Raw genomic sequence first — 18,201 nt, 5'->3', positions numbered from 1 at the left:
GTTTTGTCTAATTACATCACCCACCACTCTACAACAAAACCACAGGAAAGTGCGGCGACTCTCTTCTTCCAAAGGGACGTTGCCGCAAGCAATACTCTACCCATTTCCACTTTTCAATCTACTCTGTCTTCCATATACGTGACAGCAAATAATTGCGTGAAATTTATGAAAATATATCCAAATTTTACTATAATCATCAACTATTTTAAAAGAGAGAGACGGGAATTACCTTTTGTGTAGCAGATAGTTTATCGTGGTGTGACGTGAAGTGGTTTAAAAAGCAAAATTTCACACACACAGACCCCTTTTTTTATAGCGAGAATTCCAAAGAAATTTATAAAAATAATTTAAAGCAGCTAATGTAGTTACTAAATTTATAAATTATAAACATGTTAACCCTTTCGTTACCAGCGCCAGAGTTAGCCGGCATCCATCTTGTAATGTGGGCTTATGTATAGATCCCTGTTTTAAGATTTATGACAGCCAAGAAAATTACTAAGAATTATCCTAACTTATATTTTTATTTAATATACCTGTAAAATCTTTGTATATGTAACACTTAAATAAGAAAATTCGAACATCAGCATACCGTCATGTAATATGCACATTTCGGAAAGAACATTCCCGGTTTAGTAACGTCACTTCGGCGGAACGGACTGCGGTAAGGAAAGGGTTAATAATGTTACGTACTGTGGGTTCTGACTCGAAATGAAACACCACTAGTTCACAAGGAGTCCTTTATTCACAAATCAGATGGTCACCCTACTTTAACACAAAGTATACTTTCGCTTAGTCCAAACTACGCTTCCAAACCGCTCAAGAAATCACTGTCCAAATAACTTACCAAATAGTCACTCTGTATCACTAATCGTAGATCTTAATCTTATTACTCAAAAAACAACACTGAACTGTCGTTGTGAAGAGTACACTTATTTATACTACGGATAAGGTTCTAGTAAGTTCGAGATAGTACTCGGTTAGAGTTTCCGAGAACCGTATAGAAAAATTCAAGGTCACGCGTGTTCACGGCACTTCTTGATCCTAGGTTTCCTTGTTTATTTTTAGGAGGTTCTGTAACCCGTGTTTTGTAACAATAGCTAGATAAAAATATTTTTTTAATAATCTATTATTGAAAATACCAAATGTTTGCCTAAGCATTGCTTTAACAATCGTAAGTATAGCAACAGTTTCTAATCTAATGGTTATAAGAATGTTCACTCCGGCTGAGTACAACCAATCGTCAATCCGGCTTGGCCCGCGTAGTGTAGAACGTCACGTATAGAACAACCACGTATCAGTCTTCCCATCTTGTTCATATATTGTTCAAGATCAGAAATCAGATCCACAGAACTAGGTCACCGATGTAGCTCGAAGAACTGCTCATCCAAAGTGGCAGTGGACAGTCCAGGTCGTTCGTGCAACCGATGGCTATCAGGACCAAAATGTTTTATATTTATTTATTTACTTTATTGAAGATAGACAGTAACAAAAGGCAGTAAGAAAGTACAAACTTAGAAGCTTAGAAATATAAAATTAGTTACAGTTGTTACCTTATAACTATCTCACTGAGAACATATAATGATTTATAGTCAAACAATGAAAAAACAAATAAGAATAAAAACATTACTAAACAGGGATCAAAGACTATGGATTATATATTTATATTATAGTTTAAATTGCATTGTATGTACTCAATAATTTCGAACGAAATTGCTTTTTAAAAGATACGAGAGAGCACGAGAATTTATCAATATCACTAACATATGAATTGTGGAGGTCACACATTCTGTATAAGTGGCAGTTATATTGGCAACCTCGAGCCAGAGGAGCTTTGGATAGAACCCCACCAGGCAAGCCTTTGGGGGCAACCTATGCCTTCCAGTGAGGATCTATCGACTGATATGATGATAGTTTTGTTTTTTTATTCGACTGTGGGAATCAGTCAATTTTTTAAATAAAACACAGTCAATTATAAATAATATACGTTTATTACACGAGTATATGTTTTTTTTTTAATTATTATATTATGAACATTTATGTCTAAGTCATAGTACTATCTAAAGACCATGTTACCCAGTCTATTTTAACTATACGCAGTCCGCTTGACCAAGGATCAGATTTAGTGACTATCCATGATCGTAACTCTTCAGACATTCTTCGGACTTTTCGACCAGGATTTCCGGACCTCCCCGTCTTTGGGTAGAGACCAGCTCTTGGAACGGTCCCTTGCAGCAGGAGTCGCCAGCTGTCTGGTGTCTTGGACTTCGCTATGCTCGTCCGTCTGCTTTGGACTGACCGAGCGACGCCTGCTCCTGGACCGCGATTTACTCCTGCTCCGATGTCCACGTGACCTCGACCTTCTCCTAGACCTGGAGCGACTGTAGGAAGACCTGGAATTGACAGCTTACTTTATACCTTTTTGGACATATATAAATCAATAGACTATAATAGGCCAGTGACTACAAGTCGCATACTCGAAAAATATTATCAAGTACTGGTCACACAACGGTCACTTACTTAGATCTCCTGCTTCTGCTACTGGACCGTCGACTTCTACTTCTGGAGCGTCTACTCCTGGACCTTCTGCTTCTGGAACGCGAGTGTGAGCGCCGCCGTGATCGTGAGCGGCTATACGAGCGCCGCCGTGAGCGTGATCGAGACCTCTCCGTCAGCTTTTTGAAATACCTGCAGATTAAATAAAAGTCACTTAACGTGACTTCTGGAACTCGCCAACTTACTCGTATGGTTACCCATTCAAAATCTCACTTTACTCTTTTGACTCTTGTGGGACCACTTTCAACACGCCACCATGAAGAAGTCAAGTCTTAGGTAGACTTGATTAAATTGAATGTGCAAATTTTTTTATGAGCAATATGTAAGCTTTTTATTGAATTTTATTATATGTTTTATCTACTTTGTATTGATCGATAAAAACTTGTCAAAGAATATTTCTACTCTACACTGTAAATGGCTTCACAGACAATATAACACCTTTGGAATTATGTACATCATACTGTTTTGTAATTTTATATTCTTTTAAAAATATTTATATAGTCCCGTAGAGTTATTTTCACCTGTTCTGAGGTCTGAGGAAGGAATAGGTGGTAAACTTCTGCCTAGCGATTCTTTCTGCCTACATGGAGTAGAAAAAATCAATTATCAGTTTAGACGATTGTCTATTATAAAAAAACGAGTCTATTAAATCATTTTTTTCCTCTTTAAATAAACCGAAATATTGAAGATACATTTGTAATATCAAGAAAATTAATAATTAAAAGTCATAAAGAAAAAGTACTAGATAAACAAATAACTAGATCAATAATTTTACCCCTACGTCGTGTTTATTTTTTTTTTAATAAAAATAAGCGTGTTTAACTAAACAAAATAATTTATCATCTATTTGTAATATTTAGAAAATTGTACAATAAAAATCGATTACATAAAATAAATACTCGATTAATATCAAAATCGATTTTTCTTTCACATTCCTGCTTCTGCTTCGACTTATAGGAACTGGAGCTGCCCATCCTTAATAATAAAATGCGTACTACTTCACACACAACATGCTATATTACAAGTGTTATATAAATCAACTATTGGACAACATATATTGTACTATGATAAATAAAAATTAATAAGTAAAACGGGCAAGAAAAAATGTGAACTAGATCTAATTATATTGGGGAAAGTGAAAATGTAAGAAATAAAATACCGTAATCGCGATAAATATATAAAAGGAAAATAAAAATAAAATCTTTTTTATTATAAATAGTAATTAGACCTAACTGCAGTGATTGATGAATGAAAGATTAAGAGAACAGAATAGAAAAATAGAATGAATTATGAAATGAAAGAGGCAGAAAGATATTATGAGGAATGTAAGAGAATAAAAATAATAAAAGTGAAAAATTTAACTGTTACATAAATAGGAGTGGAACGAGAGATCCCCAAACACGGGGGCCATATAAAAAAAATATAGATTGTACTCGGATTCAAGTAAAAAACGCTCAACCTTTTTTTTCTCTAAAATGGCCCCCGCTATTGGAGGCCTCTCGTACCCCTAATTAGTTGGGATCAGGGTCTTTGTTTACAATTTAGTGTTTCAGATTTTTCATCTTTATTCTTCACTCACTGTCATACTTCTCAATTTCTTTTATTTTTACCTTATTTCCATAACAATATCTTTCATTCCTTCTTGTTTTCATCGCCTTCCTTCCATCATCTTATTATTCTTAGGTGGCTAGGTACATTTTTTTTATTATTATTCTTTATTTTACTATTAACATATTCAAATATTTTTTATCACAGTTTTCTTTGAGTTGTGCTTTCTTAATACGTTACTACACTTTTCTTATTATTAATTGATTAGTTATTTTATGTGCAGTTTATTAGGTACCTACTTATCTATACTGTTTTGTTTCTATTAATAGTGTCATTCACCACCCTACGAACAAACCATAGGAATAATGGGCGAAGGTTGTCGCCGCCCATCATTACGGCGATGCTAACACTTGGGCAGGCTATAAATAAGGATTTGGTACAGTAGATCATAGTGCATAAAGCCTTACTGGTAGTAGAGGTGACTGGCATCGGGTCCGTCGAAGTAAGGCATGCGCGGGCGCAGTCCCCGCCCCCTGCCTCGTGCACGCGCCGGTCTTCTCTCCCCGAAATACCCGCGCATCGGATAGTACAGTGACGCTGCAACATGACGCCACGTGTGGGCACTACTTATATATGCCCAACTGTGGAACTTATTCATTTACTTAAGATTATTCATCAATATCACAAAGATATAGTACGACAAAATAATCATATCCGTAGAAGTATACTACGTTCATAAAAATAATTAGCATGCAGTTAAAGTTAAATAAGATATGCTATGAAAGACGCTATTACAACGTAAATTATACAGAGCAATATAATTTAATTAACATGTAAATAAAACAAAAGTAAAATAAGAACAAAAGTACCCAGAGATTTCATCACTTATTGTCTAAATTTTTTAAGTATCAACAGCATTACTGCAATTAACATTATACTTATGAATATCAATGCACATACTGCCGGAAATAAGGGTAAAACAAAATGAAAATACAGGTGTCTTCTCTATTTTATACATTAAGTCCGCTACCTAACCTAGCCGATTACAAAAGATGCAGATATAAATTTAAGTGTACGACTTTCCGAAAATGAACACTACACGTAAGAGTGAATACTACATGCAAAGTATAAATTAAACATACACTACATGTAAAGCATGCATTAAATATATACTACATGCAAAGTATGCATTAAATATATACTACATGCAAAGTATGCATTAAATATATACTACATGCAAAGTATGCATTAAATATACACTACATGCAAAGTATGCATTAAATATATACTACATGCAAAGCATGCATTAAATATATACTACATGCAAAGTATGCATTAAATATACACTACATGTAAGGTATGCATTAAATATACACATAAAAGCAAAGCAAAATGTACATACTTTACATGCAAATTGTACACTATATTCAAAGCGAAACTACATGTAATGTGAACATTACATATGCTGTGAACAGTACATGCAATGTGAACACTGCATGCAAAGTGAACACTACATGCAAAGAACCCTATGTGAAAATGCTTGAAAACAGCGAAAGGAAACATCGTAAAAACCAATATATACCCGTATACCCAAAAACCCGAAAGATAAGTGACTATAAATATGCACTGAACCCACGTTGTATACTTGCACTCTCTGTGAGTCGGTATATTTCTCAGCAATAGGGACATTTATATTGGTTAAAAACAAACAATGTTCTCGACATACTGCATTTTTTAATTATTTTAAGCCTTTAGCATAACAAGTCTATTCATTTTTAATGCACTTCTAGAATATCACAAAGAAGATTCTCCATTGCCTCTAGCGAGGTCAGTATTTGAGACTCAAAATTCTATTATCATCATCATGCCAGCTGACACGACCCCTGCAAGACATAAGTGTACCCCAAAGATATCCATAGGGGGATATGCCATAATCGCCACGATTAGCGGCCAGGTTGGCGATCGCAGTGTGGTATTATGGTACAAAAAGTATTTCGTTGGTCATCCTCTGGAAACTTGTTTATGAGCATAATTAATGCACAATGTGTGAAATATACAACACTGTATCCCAGAAATCGAACCTGTTACCTACAATCGTAAATTTCTAACTATGCACGCCAATATATTGTCTCAAAAGTATTATTTTAAATGTAATTCTCTCTCCAGACAGACAGTCTAGTCTGTTTTTTATTATGCATAGTTTTATTGTAATTTCGAAGGTAAATGTAATTAAACTTATTATTTTATATATAGCGTTAAATTAATAAGTAATGAGCAATTATACTTTGCGGGAACGGGTACCCGGGGGCCGGAGCGCACGCAAAAGGGTACGGGAAGCCATACGGATACATCCCCGGAACTGAAACACAAATATCACAAGTCATTAAACTACTGCTGAATTTCTTGCCGGCTCTTCTCATCAAATCAACATTCCGAGTTGGTGATTACTACTTATAATGCTAAAATAATTGACAATTAAAAAAATCTTAATTTAATATAAAAATAAAAATCGGTATAAAACTTTTAAGTTAAACGGTTTTATTTTATGTGCACTGAAAACTACAAAACGGCGTCATTCTTGAATTTGAAATTTTGACATAATCATCGTGTTTTACTAGTGTAGCCTTTTTATTTGATACCTATATTGAGGGGGTTAAGGAAAAATATGTAATACGCCATTTTGTATCGGCGGCCATCTTGGATTTATAATGTTATTTATTTTATTATATTGTATTGTCATCTAAATTAAATGTGTGTACCAAATTTCAGATCAATCTGACAATGGCAAGGTGCTTAAATTAACTTTTGTATATATATATATATATATATTATATATATATATATATTTATTATTATATAGTATATATATATATATTATTATATAGTATATGTATTATATATTATATAGTATATATATATATATATATTATTAAATTAAAAATCACAAAACTAACCCGGAGTTTTACTGTATTCATATTCCCTCTCCGGAGAGTTCAGTTTCTCTGTCTTAATCCTCTTCTTAGTACTCTCATCCTCGGAGGACAGGGAGCTGATGGGCGACACTTGTCGAGGTTTCTTCGTCTCCAGGGCTGACCTGATCACAATACGCCCTGTAAAAGACATACCACATTTATCATTATATTCATTATATATGTGTTATATTCACAATAAAATAATTCTCTCATCTATTATTAAAAAGTAGATTAAAAATTTAAAAAAGTGGTGAAAACATATCTGAAATTATAATACATCAGGTGGTTGTAGCCAAACTGCAGCTATTTGAACGATTATTTTTGATTTCGATTGATTGTCGAATTATTACAATATTTAAATTTATATAACCTATATCAGCGCTTGGGAATTACAAAGAAATCACTAGTGTGAATAATAATAATTATTAGTCTACCATAAAATTAGCGAAATCCAAACATCGATCATAATTAACTAACCGCCATCGTACGTATTATTAGGAGTGCTGCTGTGCTGCGTATTTTGTATTTTATTCATATAATTTCAATAGATACGATTTTTGTAAAAAAAAAAAGTTTCGCTTGCGTGTTTCAAATGCGTAGTCAATTGCGGCTCGCGAGAAATTTCAAATTTAGAACAATTGCTCGAACTATAAAGGAGCTTGGCCAACCCTGGTATATACAATTTTCAATTTTCAATTCAATTAAAAAAAAAAACATGAGTTATATACACATATATATATATGTGTATGTATATATATATACATATAGTTGGTAACAGCCTGTATTAAGTGTCTTGCGACTTTGATAAAGTACTCTGTTCACCTTGTAGGGGACAAAATAAACAATGTACTCCGACATTATAACATTTCTTTCAGCAGTAAGATTTTTTAATATAAATAAAAAGATAAATTTCGCATGATTTCACCTTATAATCAGGTGCTACTCAGTTAAGACTGATTATTGATTGTAGTGTTAATAATTATATAGCATTTAAATAAATGACTTTGAACAATTAAAGTTTGTTTTAATACACCTAAATGTCGAAAATATTACAATACTGATATATTAGGAGGACCGGAAAGTAATTTCGCTTAAGTTAAACTAACACAACAACATTTTTAACAAGTTTCTATTTATATAATCAATAATATGTTTACCCTAGTTATCAATAACCTTTGCCATCTACAAATAAATGCCAGAGAGGTTTTTCTGTGTATATATGTCGATACAAACAACATTACTTTCCGGTCCCCCCAATACAATTAAAATATTTCTGCAATACAATATAAGCTCTTTATTCGCGTTTCCTTCATACGCAACTAAAAATTTATTTATTCACGAATCTAATAAACACATACATAATAATAAAAGGATTCCAACGCAATATCTTTTGTAAATGCAGTCAAATAATCTAATTAAAAAAAGTTATGGAGCAATGTTAAATTCACAGTCCATTGACGAAGAGGCTTCAACAAGCACTGGAAATGTGACATTTAATATTTAAAATCTTAATGAAGGTTTAAGAAAGGCAAATGAGTGTTGCGATTTATTAATGAACATTCATTCATCTTTGGAACAAAGTCTTATTTTTATGAGGCAGATTACTAATGCAACTGCTGCATGTCAGTATGAATTGAAGCTTTCAAAAACTGCCAGGCGAGAGAAAATTACAAAATTCAAAGTATTTATTTTAAATCTTCAAAAACTTAAATTATATTGTTTTTTTTTAATATTTGCTTCTTTTTATTATGTCACCTAGGAATGTATAGCTATAATCCCATATAAATTCCCATTTGATATTCACGGTTTATGTTTTAGCAGCATATTTATGGAACATATACCTTGCAAATATAGAGCTTTTACTGTAACTGATTTGTGTCGCAGTAGTATTAAATAGGTGATTAGTAGTTAAATGATTTAGTAGTTTTTTTACCATCAAGTGCTTGCTTCACCAACTCCCTCTGCTCTTCGAGTTGTTTCTCTTGATGACGTTTGTACCTCTCCACTATCCGTGACCGTGCAAAAACATCATTTGTATTGTAGTATCTTTCATGGCTTCCATTACGTTGCAATTCTGGACGTATCTGGAATAAATTTTTGATATGTATTAACAAATAATCATACTAATTGTTTTTTAATATACACTATAGCTTTTCCTCAAAACATAGAATACTTAAAGTGGTATTCCCACTAGTACAGATAATGATCTCTATGGGGGTGTTAAGAAGTCCATTCTATTTGAACATCATCACCATCATTATTTCATCCAATTACGCCCTCTGCTAGGCATACTAAGTTGTTGGTCCACCAAATGAGTTCACCGCTCGAAAATTTGCTGTTCATTGCACAACTCTTGTGTCAAGCTCGCTGCGACTTTTAAGAAGCAAGTTGTACTTATTCTTGAGCATTTTCTGCGGATTTTCTCATTTCTGATTGGAGCAGTGGAGCTCTGAGCATATCTCTCACCTTTTAACTCTCATTTTACTTAACTAAATATAATTTAACAAATTATTACAATTTACTGTATTGTTAGAGAGAATGTTAGAAATTTTTTCTTGTTATTGAGAATGCTAGTAGATTAATAAATATGTAAATGTTGTCTATTGTTAGTTTAATTTTAGAATTTAGTATTAAATTAACAACTCGTAATTGTTTTTACATGAAAAACGAGACAGGTAATATATAAAACATATTTTTTTTTTATATATACTTAATTTAAAATTCCCAAATTTGTAATTAGTCTGAAGCTTTTCATTAATACTAATTGAGAAAATATGACGAGTTTTTAATTAGTGTGTAACATATGATATACAAAAACAATTTGGTCCTTTAAATAAAAATGGACAAAAGATTAATGAGTGCCTACACATTTACTTAATAGTCAAGTTAAAACAGGCTCTGCAGGTTACTATGCACACAAATATGTGTTGGTTTATGTCCAAGGAATGAATGCAATTTAACTAATAATAATTCTTTTACACATAATCATTATCTTTGTAACATTCTCCAAAGAGCAAATTTCTACTAGCCCTTCAGACTACCTTTAATACCCATCATTGACCAGATCTTTTGTGTTAAAGCATACTAGGAGTCAACACAGTGAGCAATGTAGGAGGCATGAGTAGTGCTGATGAGCAAAAGAGCTGCCAGCTTTCCAACGCTCTGCTCCAGCTATTGAAACCCCTACAGCCCTGGTGGCAGACATCTTAGCCGGTCATTAGGTGTTACGGACAGTCCTTTGTGCAAGATATTCCTGTAAGAGAACAAGACTGCTACTCATGTACTACTTCAGTAAATGGGGTAACAACATACAGGGCTACATATCTCGGATAGCCCACGTGCCTTCCGTGATCACCAGCAATATCAAGGATCTGCTTGGATTTGCCGAGGAGTTGGTTTGGCTTGAGTAAAGCTAACCCCGTCGCAAAATGAGCGCAGTGCCGCTTGGTTATGGAAACCACAAAGACAAGACTATTCATTTGGTTCAAATTGCTATCTTGATGATATACCTATATATTATTTTATTATATGTATCTACATATTATCTTATATGACTGTGCAAAAAGTGTGAACAGTTAATATTTGACTGGCAATGATTCTTTGAGATTTTATAAATGAGATATATTATTAGGGAGTTATTAAACTATCGAATTCATTAATAGATTGACCGACATATAAAATTGTTCAACTAGTTTATGTGTTTTATGGTATGTTATTGTTATCACGGTCTACCTTTTCCCATAACTAACTTAAATTTATAGGACCTGCAGTGGACAGTAAATCACAAATAGCAAAAAAAAACTAACTTCGATTCTCTTAAACAACTCTTCTAACAGCCTTATAGCCTGCAACTTCTTCTGTGAAAGCAACAGCTTCTCCTGTTCCTCTGCTACCTTCTTATTTACATCCACTTTGTCCCTCTCTATAAGTTTTGCAAGTCGTTTCTTTTTTCTTCTCTCTTCCCTCTCCCTCATTTTTACCAATTTTTCCCTTTCTGTCCTTTCAAGTTTTTGTCTAAAAAATTATTTTTTGTTAACTATTAGCATTAAATTCTAATGTATAGTAATTTTTAATTTATTAATTACCTTTCTTTTTCTTCTCTTTTAGCAATTTTATCTTTCTCCTCTCTCTCTTCCTCTTCCTTAGCTCTCTGACGAGCAATCAGTCTTTCCCTGACTATGGCTCTTCGTTTCACAGCAGCATCTGTCATATGCTTTGTTTTATCAAAGTCAACGCTTATGTTACACCATTCAGATATATCATCTTTTTTCCTTAACAGTTTACGTCCTCTTAAAGCATCCATGCAGCGTACAAAACCAACATACTCACTAAACTGTATGTACCCTTCAAAGAAAGTAGATGATTCTATTGCCGGAACAGTGATACCTCTCATAGCTTCCTTCATTTGCATTCTAAATGGATCAGAAACAGGAACATCCACTTGTCTTACAGCACCAAATTTTTCAAACACTTTTTTGAACATATTCTCCGAAGGAAGAGAGTCTTTGTTGGAATCACGAGGATATATAAACCAACTAATTGGTAAGTTAGCTATGTGGATTGTGTCAGGTCTTTCGCCTGGTTTCATCTCATCCATGTCAGTAGCGTCTCTAAAGAAAGAGTCCCACATGTGTTTGCTGGGGAAATCTACTTTTGCTTCTGATACTTTAACTTTTAATGGTTCAGGGTAATCATTTAACTGAATAACGCGATTGTCTAGCTGAGACAGCACCCTGTCAAGTTTCTCACGATTCTCCAACTCAGCATCGTACCTTATCACTTCAGAACTATGCTTTGACACTTTCAACACCGAAAATGTATCAGGTTGGATCATTTTGCGCATTTTTTCCGTCAACTCCCAGTTGGATATCGATTTGCCGTAGACCTTGTGTGGGGGAAGCTGAATAGAAATGTTAAGCTTTGCGAATGATTTTAAATACAAACGCTGTGGTAGATATAACACCACAGCGTCTGACGCGTCCCTACAAACTTGAATACTCATTTTAAAACTTAATCTATGATTAATTTATAAATAATCTTTACAAGTGACAGAATTAAAACAGAAATAAATAATACAAGAATTAAAATGATATCAAAATTAATCGAAATAATAACAAATGCTAGACTATTATTAATAACATGGAGGAACAATGAATAAATTGAAATGACCGAAACGTATTGATGAAATAGTTCCCATTATAGATGCTCTCGTTTTTGTGTGAAAATTTTTGCACTAAAGAAATAACTCAAATTCACTAAACTATAAAAAATACTACAAAGTACAAGTTAAAATTATTTTCGTTTTTCCCTAACGTCAGAATGTCATTGACTTTTTGACACAGATCAATTGAACCTTCATTTTTTTGCACAGATAAACACAACCATTATTGATTTTCTTTATATATTATATTATTTTCTCATTGGTTTATTTTAACTAATTAAGAGCTAAAAATGTGTATTTATACAGCTTTGAATTCCTTCCTGTTGACCATTTCTATTGCTCAATTGATGGTTCTTTCTGTTTTCCCTAGAACTTGATGAAAATTGTTTTAAAAAAAATTAAAAATATGTTTCAGTTTGAATTAAAAATTAATTGTTGTAGCAATTTAAATCAAGAGCTTAAGTCGTACTGAAAGACTGAACTGCTTTAATTTAATTTTTCTCCAAGTACTTCGTAAATTGCCTGAACGAGTCTTTTAGCAAAATATTTTAAACAAAAGTATCAATTGTCTGAAGCATTTACTATACCAATGTTTTGTACCGTACATATAATGTTAACCGGCTCATTATTATGGTCAATGCTTTTACCAAGTACCACTTTTCGTGTAAACTAAATCTAGTAAATCTATTAAATAATTTGCACACAGTGCTGTTTTTGAAATTAGTTTATGTTTTAACCCAGACAAAAAATAAGTGAATGGAAACGTTTTAAATATACTAATAGGTTGTAGTTTATGGTCTTTTTAAAACGGAATTTTTATGTGCTATTTTTTATGCATCAAATTAGAACATAATTGTCGTAATTAAAAAAAAAATGTCGGTAAAATCTGATTATCGAGACATTTACAAGCGTCTAATGAAACAAATCTTAACAAAAACTGACTACCAAGTATACGGCAACTGAAAAAAAAACTAAACGGGTGCGAGGTTTTCTCTTCAAGCGTATAAAGTGATTTTAAACTCGTTTACTATAAAAGTCGCGTCAAAAAAATACTGCGATAATTAGTTACAAATCTTGCTATAGTTTGGTATGTGTAAAATAAGCATATATTTAAAATGTGCGTATGAGTACTTAAAATATCTAAACCAAATGCAAGTGCCATAATTTCGTTTAAAATTTTTATTTCTTTAGTAACCTTTTGAGTTATTTTATACATAAGATATACATACTTCTTCTCCATGCATAAAGACTTTTTAGTTCTGTTACGAAAAGTATTTTTTAAGGCTCTGAAAGTTTTCATATTTTTGTTTCAACTGCACTGCAACAAGTCTGAATAGATTTGAAACGCTTCAATTTCAAAATTAAAGAAACACTACCACATCTATGTACTTCTGCACGAAGACTGGTTCATCAAGATACAACAACCTACCATGTATCCTCATGTATATTTCTTTTCATCAAAAGGATGTGAAACTAAAACACGAATTTATGGTAATAAATGAAAAGAAAACGCTGTTACAAAGAATCTTTTTATTTTGGTAAACAGAATCAATGGCAGTAAAAGACACTGTTCTGAAGAACCATTGCAATTTACAACTGACATATCAAATAGAACATACCATTTCTTACATCTATGTCATAAATAATTTAGCATATAATGTACACTGTTTTACACATCGCATTTATAAATCAATGTTCAAAGGTTATGGTAAAAAAATTAAATTAAAGCATTTACAATAAACTATGAACAATTACCATAAAGAAAATGGCTAAACGCAGCCAAAGGCAAGTAAAGATTTCATTATTTTGTAACATGTGTGATAATTAAACAATATTAACATGGAATGAAATAAATAGAAGCACAAGAGCTTACAATGCTAGATGTTCATTATTTTATAAAAGAGTTATGACTTCCAACACAGAAAGAAACAATGGTCAACTACAAAGTTTGACTCATGTGGAACTGTCAAAATTTTCAAGTTAAGAAATATCTTAGTCATTCAAGCCATCAACATTTCGGTCACAGGATGTCCACTGCTAAACATAGGCCTTGCCTATAGACCAGTTAATAAAGACCTTGTCATCCATAAAATAAAATAATTCTTTAAACTATAGGGTTGTCTGGCAAGGTATTGGCACTAGGTGATGTCTGGCAATGGTTGACATGATTTCTGATATCACTTTAGCTGATGGATGTCCACAGCTGGGTACAGGCCTCCTCCATAGATTTCAAATAGTACCGGGAACCTGAGAAGCAGCACGCTAGATGCATAGCATTTTCTGACAACCATTGTGGATGTCTCACTCTGTGCTTGCCCATCTGTGGTCCACTCCAGAACTATAAGGACACAGTTGGTTATTTGGTCTACACACTGCCAATATAACTTGCTAATCCATTGATATTGTGAAGAATACCAAATTTGTTCAAATGCAACCCAAAGTCTGATTCTTTAGTCACCATGAGTTAAATTTCATAGTCTACCATCATTTCCGTGTCGGGAACATGTATTGAGAAACTTTGTTCTTATAAAATAATGAATATCTAGCTCTTAAGGACCTTGAACTAAAGTATTAACAAATAATATTATTGCATATGAGTGAAACGGAAATCATTATGTCATTTATTAGTCGCTAGTTCTGACACTGTTCATAATGAAATCCATACTAAAACAGTATCTTAACTATAGGAACCCAAAGTTAAATTTTATTACATGATGTACTTTATCTAAAAATAATTACAATACATACAATTTGTCACTGGACTGCCGCCATTTTTATGCAATAGGCTGATCAAAGTTTGTGCGAATTAAATCTTTATATGTCTTTTTTCCATTGACCAATTCAATAGAAATTGTGAAATTTTTTAATAAACATTAAAAAAAATTAAGGATTACTTAAAAATACATTTAATTTCTCAATTTTTAATAATTACTTTTCCTTATAAGCAATATTTGGTCTTTATCATACTAATAGTTCAACAAATTCATTGTTTAATGTATGTGACCGTTATTTGTGTCATTAAATTTATTCTATTAATGTGATGATAAATAAGGCGTATTATAAAGATTAAGCAATACTTTTCATAGGGATTAACTTATAAAATGATCTATATACACTTTTATAAGATCTTAATTTGTATTAATATATCCTATTACACATATTGCTATAACCAATTCTGCAAGTTTGCAGTGTACAAATTTACAAATTCACATGGGCAACGTAATAAACAGAGATCGGATATTGAAATGCATTTTTACCTAAAGAACAGAGTGGCTTATTATGGAAAACGCTTCTGTATATAAGAAATCCCAATATGCAAAAAAGACCTGTGTTCACCTATTATTCCTTCACAACTTGAAATAGCAATTTAAGTAAAGTTAACACTAGAAATATAGATATACTTGTTATACCTTTCTCTCATATATATGTTATACCTGGGCTCTGTGATGACCTAAAAGGATATCCATTAAATGGTCGTACCTTTAGTAACGCAAAGATGGCGCTTAAATTACGCGATCGTTTATTGCCTGCGCTGGCGCATCGGTCAACTTCGGCTATCTCCGGCCGCCGCCCGCTATTATTAGCTATGCTCGGGCGCTAGACGCATGCAACGTAACAAGCCTTGCATTATTTTCTTTTGCTTGTCCATAAAATGGAATTTCTGTTATTTAATGTTTTTCTCTTTGGCTAGAATTAGTTACCATTCCTATATGTACTGCGCAAAATTCAAAATTAAATTGTTTAATAGTGAAATTAATTCTTTATTCTTTGTCATCCAACTATCAAACTTATTAGTTAGAGAACAAACAGACATTAATTATAGCTCCATAAATTTAATAACAATTTTGTGGGCAACTATACAATATAATAATAATACAACATGTATTACAATACACTCCCATGTAGTGTCTCTAAATCAGTGTTTCTCAACCTTTTTTGTGCTATGTCCCATCTAAACCTTTCTAAAATTCTTTTACCCACCTTTGTAACATGCATAATTTTATATTAATATGAAAGAATTAATCTGACACAAGTTTTAAGTCTATTTTCACATTGCCCACCCTTAATCAAACTGCTCTTTTGTGGGGAATGAGCACCTCGTTGGGAAACATTTTTAAATTGTCTCATGATAAATTTAAGATGTCCATTAAAGAATTACTTGCAAAAAAATGTTCACAAAAGGAAAATCAATATTTCAACACAAAGAAAATTGTGAAAGTCATCACAAAAAAAACCATCCAAGTTTGTTGTGGGCTTCTTATCAGGCACATTTGGAACCTTCATAGCTCTATAAATTGAAGGAAATACTTCTGATGATTATTTGCCAAGAGAACTTTAGACAAAAATGCATAATTATATCCAATCTTTGTTAATAATAACACCAAAACCACACTCTTGGAGGCAATTCAACTAAAACTTTCACCATCACAACATTTCAATAGGACTTTGACCTAAGAAATAATTATAAAATAAAATTCTCAGTCTTCTATGAAATAGCTATCGTAGAAAGATCCAAATTAGATCTTCAGATTTACAACTTCTTTTATACAATTTGTACAATTTGTGAACAAATAAAATTGACATACCTACACATTTCAATCTCCCGTCCCATATACATTTCACATACACTTAGCGTCAAATTTTAATTAAACTCATTGTCATTATAACCAGTTCATTGTCCTGTACAATTTTTTTGCACAAAAGTGTAAATCACTAATATTACATAGTACTAAAATAAATACTGTAGTCACATTTGCACTGGTGGAGTACTTGCAGCTAAGTCACTGCAATAATTCAACACTATTTACACCAAATAATTCAAATACCAGTACACATTGCCGGTTTATCATGTCATGGTCACTTAGTCTGTTGGCATTTAGATGCCCTTCAATTTGACCTTAACACATTGAAACTGATATTGTGAGAAAGTTAATGCAGTCAAATGAAACTTGTCTATATTCATTACTCATTGTCCATTCTTAATAAATTTTACTATAGTCCATTTGTTATTCAGTGTCACTAAGTTTTTCTTTATGATAAATTAATTAAATCCGAGTTTTATCTTTTCTCGTTCCTGGAGCAACATTGATCAGAATTTTAACACTGCTAGAACTTTTATTTAATTATGCTCATGGTCATACCATTTCTTCAGTATTGGAATCAACATTTAATATGTTATCTATCGCTATCAAACTGCCAGTAATTGCCACACCATACAAATATCTGACAAAGGTAACTAATTGCAATTTTTGGTATATGTCCAATCATACTTTTATATCATATATACCACAAATATAACCAAAACTGTCTTTATCATAGCATTCATTTGACTCATGCACATTTGCAACATATTCTCCAATAACAAATTGTACACTGTAACACATACTCCACACTTATTTCAGAGGGCCACTGTGTTTTGAACAGTACCCAGTTGACTCGTAAACCTTCGCACCAAATTCCCAAGTAACAAGTTCTACACTGTATACTATACATAACTCTTAAGATACCTTGTTCAAAAGACTGCATTTTGGAAAGTGCTCATTCGAAGTGCGACTGTTGGACCTATGCACATCTATGGCATTTGGTGTACAAGATTTATCTATCAGGTACCCAGCGAAGGTATCAAACTGTTCCCAACAGTGTAAATTTGGCTGACATCTGTTAACCATTAGCACGTGTATCATCAGTTCTAGCGAAGATATCCAACTGTATTTCGGAAAGTGCTCATTTAGCTGGTGTCTGTTGGTCAGCACTTTTACACAGTTTACTATACATGGTTATGCGGAGGTACGTGACTGTAACTTTCGGACAGTACTCAGTTCATTCACGAACTGTTTGCAACAAATTCCCAGGAAGCGAGTTCTATGCTGTTCAATAACCAACCAATATAGGTAACCAACTGTGTTTTAGACAGTACTTATTGCACGTGATTATGGCCGACCTCAGTCCTGGCGGAAATGGAATGGG

The 18,201-nt window shown here is 32.8% G+C and overlaps 1 protein-coding gene across 2 annotated transcripts; it reads right to left on the bottom strand.

Annotated features, from left to right (window-relative positions):
- Window positions 1-2,079: 2,079 nt before the first annotated feature.
- Window positions 2,080-12,360, bottom strand: Xe7 (A-kinase anchor protein 17A). Of its 2 annotated transcripts, XM_068766388.1 has the most exons (9): window positions 12,243-12,360; window positions 11,159-11,973; window positions 10,880-11,087; window positions 9,007-9,157; window positions 7,056-7,211; window positions 6,386-6,460; window positions 4,569-4,698; window positions 2,518-2,685; window positions 2,080-2,390 (listed from the first exon to the last, which is right to left on the bottom strand). In XM_068766388.1, the coding sequence occupies exons 2-9, from the start codon at window positions 11,914-11,916 to the stop codon at window positions 2,147-2,149; spliced, it is 1,890 nt and encodes a 629-aa protein (XP_068622489.1). In that variant the 5' UTR covers window positions 11,917-11,973; window positions 12,243-12,360; the 3' UTR covers window positions 2,080-2,146. The 2 variants fall into 2 exon arrangements, with proteins under 2 accessions (XP_068622489.1, XP_068622488.1); XM_068766387.1 differs by lacking the exon at window positions 12,243-12,360 and having other exon boundaries at window positions 11,159-12,217.
- Window positions 12,361-18,201: the final 5,841 nt, after the last annotated feature.

Source organism: Battus philenor, unplaced genomic scaffold (assembly GCF_028537555.1).
Source record: "Battus philenor isolate CCGP_79_NKW_IND1 unplaced genomic scaffold, ilBatPhil1.0.hap1 SCAF_21, whole genome shotgun sequence".
Lineage (NCBI taxonomy): Eukaryota > Metazoa > Arthropoda > Insecta > Lepidoptera > Papilionidae > Battus > Battus philenor.
The sequence above is the reverse complement of the archived record's forward strand: the minus strand, read 5'-3'. Positions and strand labels throughout refer to the sequence as shown.

Excerpts from the sequence above, each read along its gene's own strand:
- Xe7 (XM_068766387.1), bottom strand. The coding sequence starts at position 12,075 with ATGAGTATTCAAGTTTGTAGGGACGCGTCAGACGCTGTGGTGTTATAT. Across the intron at positions 11,088-11,158 it reads AAAAGAGAAGAAAAAGAAAG|ACAAAAACTTGAAAGGACAG; the intron begins GTAATTAATAAA and ends ATAATTTTTTAG. Across the intron at positions 6,461-7,055 it reads TGAATACAGTAAAACTCCGG|TTCCGGGGATGTATCCGTAT; the intron begins GTTAGTTTTGTG and ends TTTGTGTTTCAG.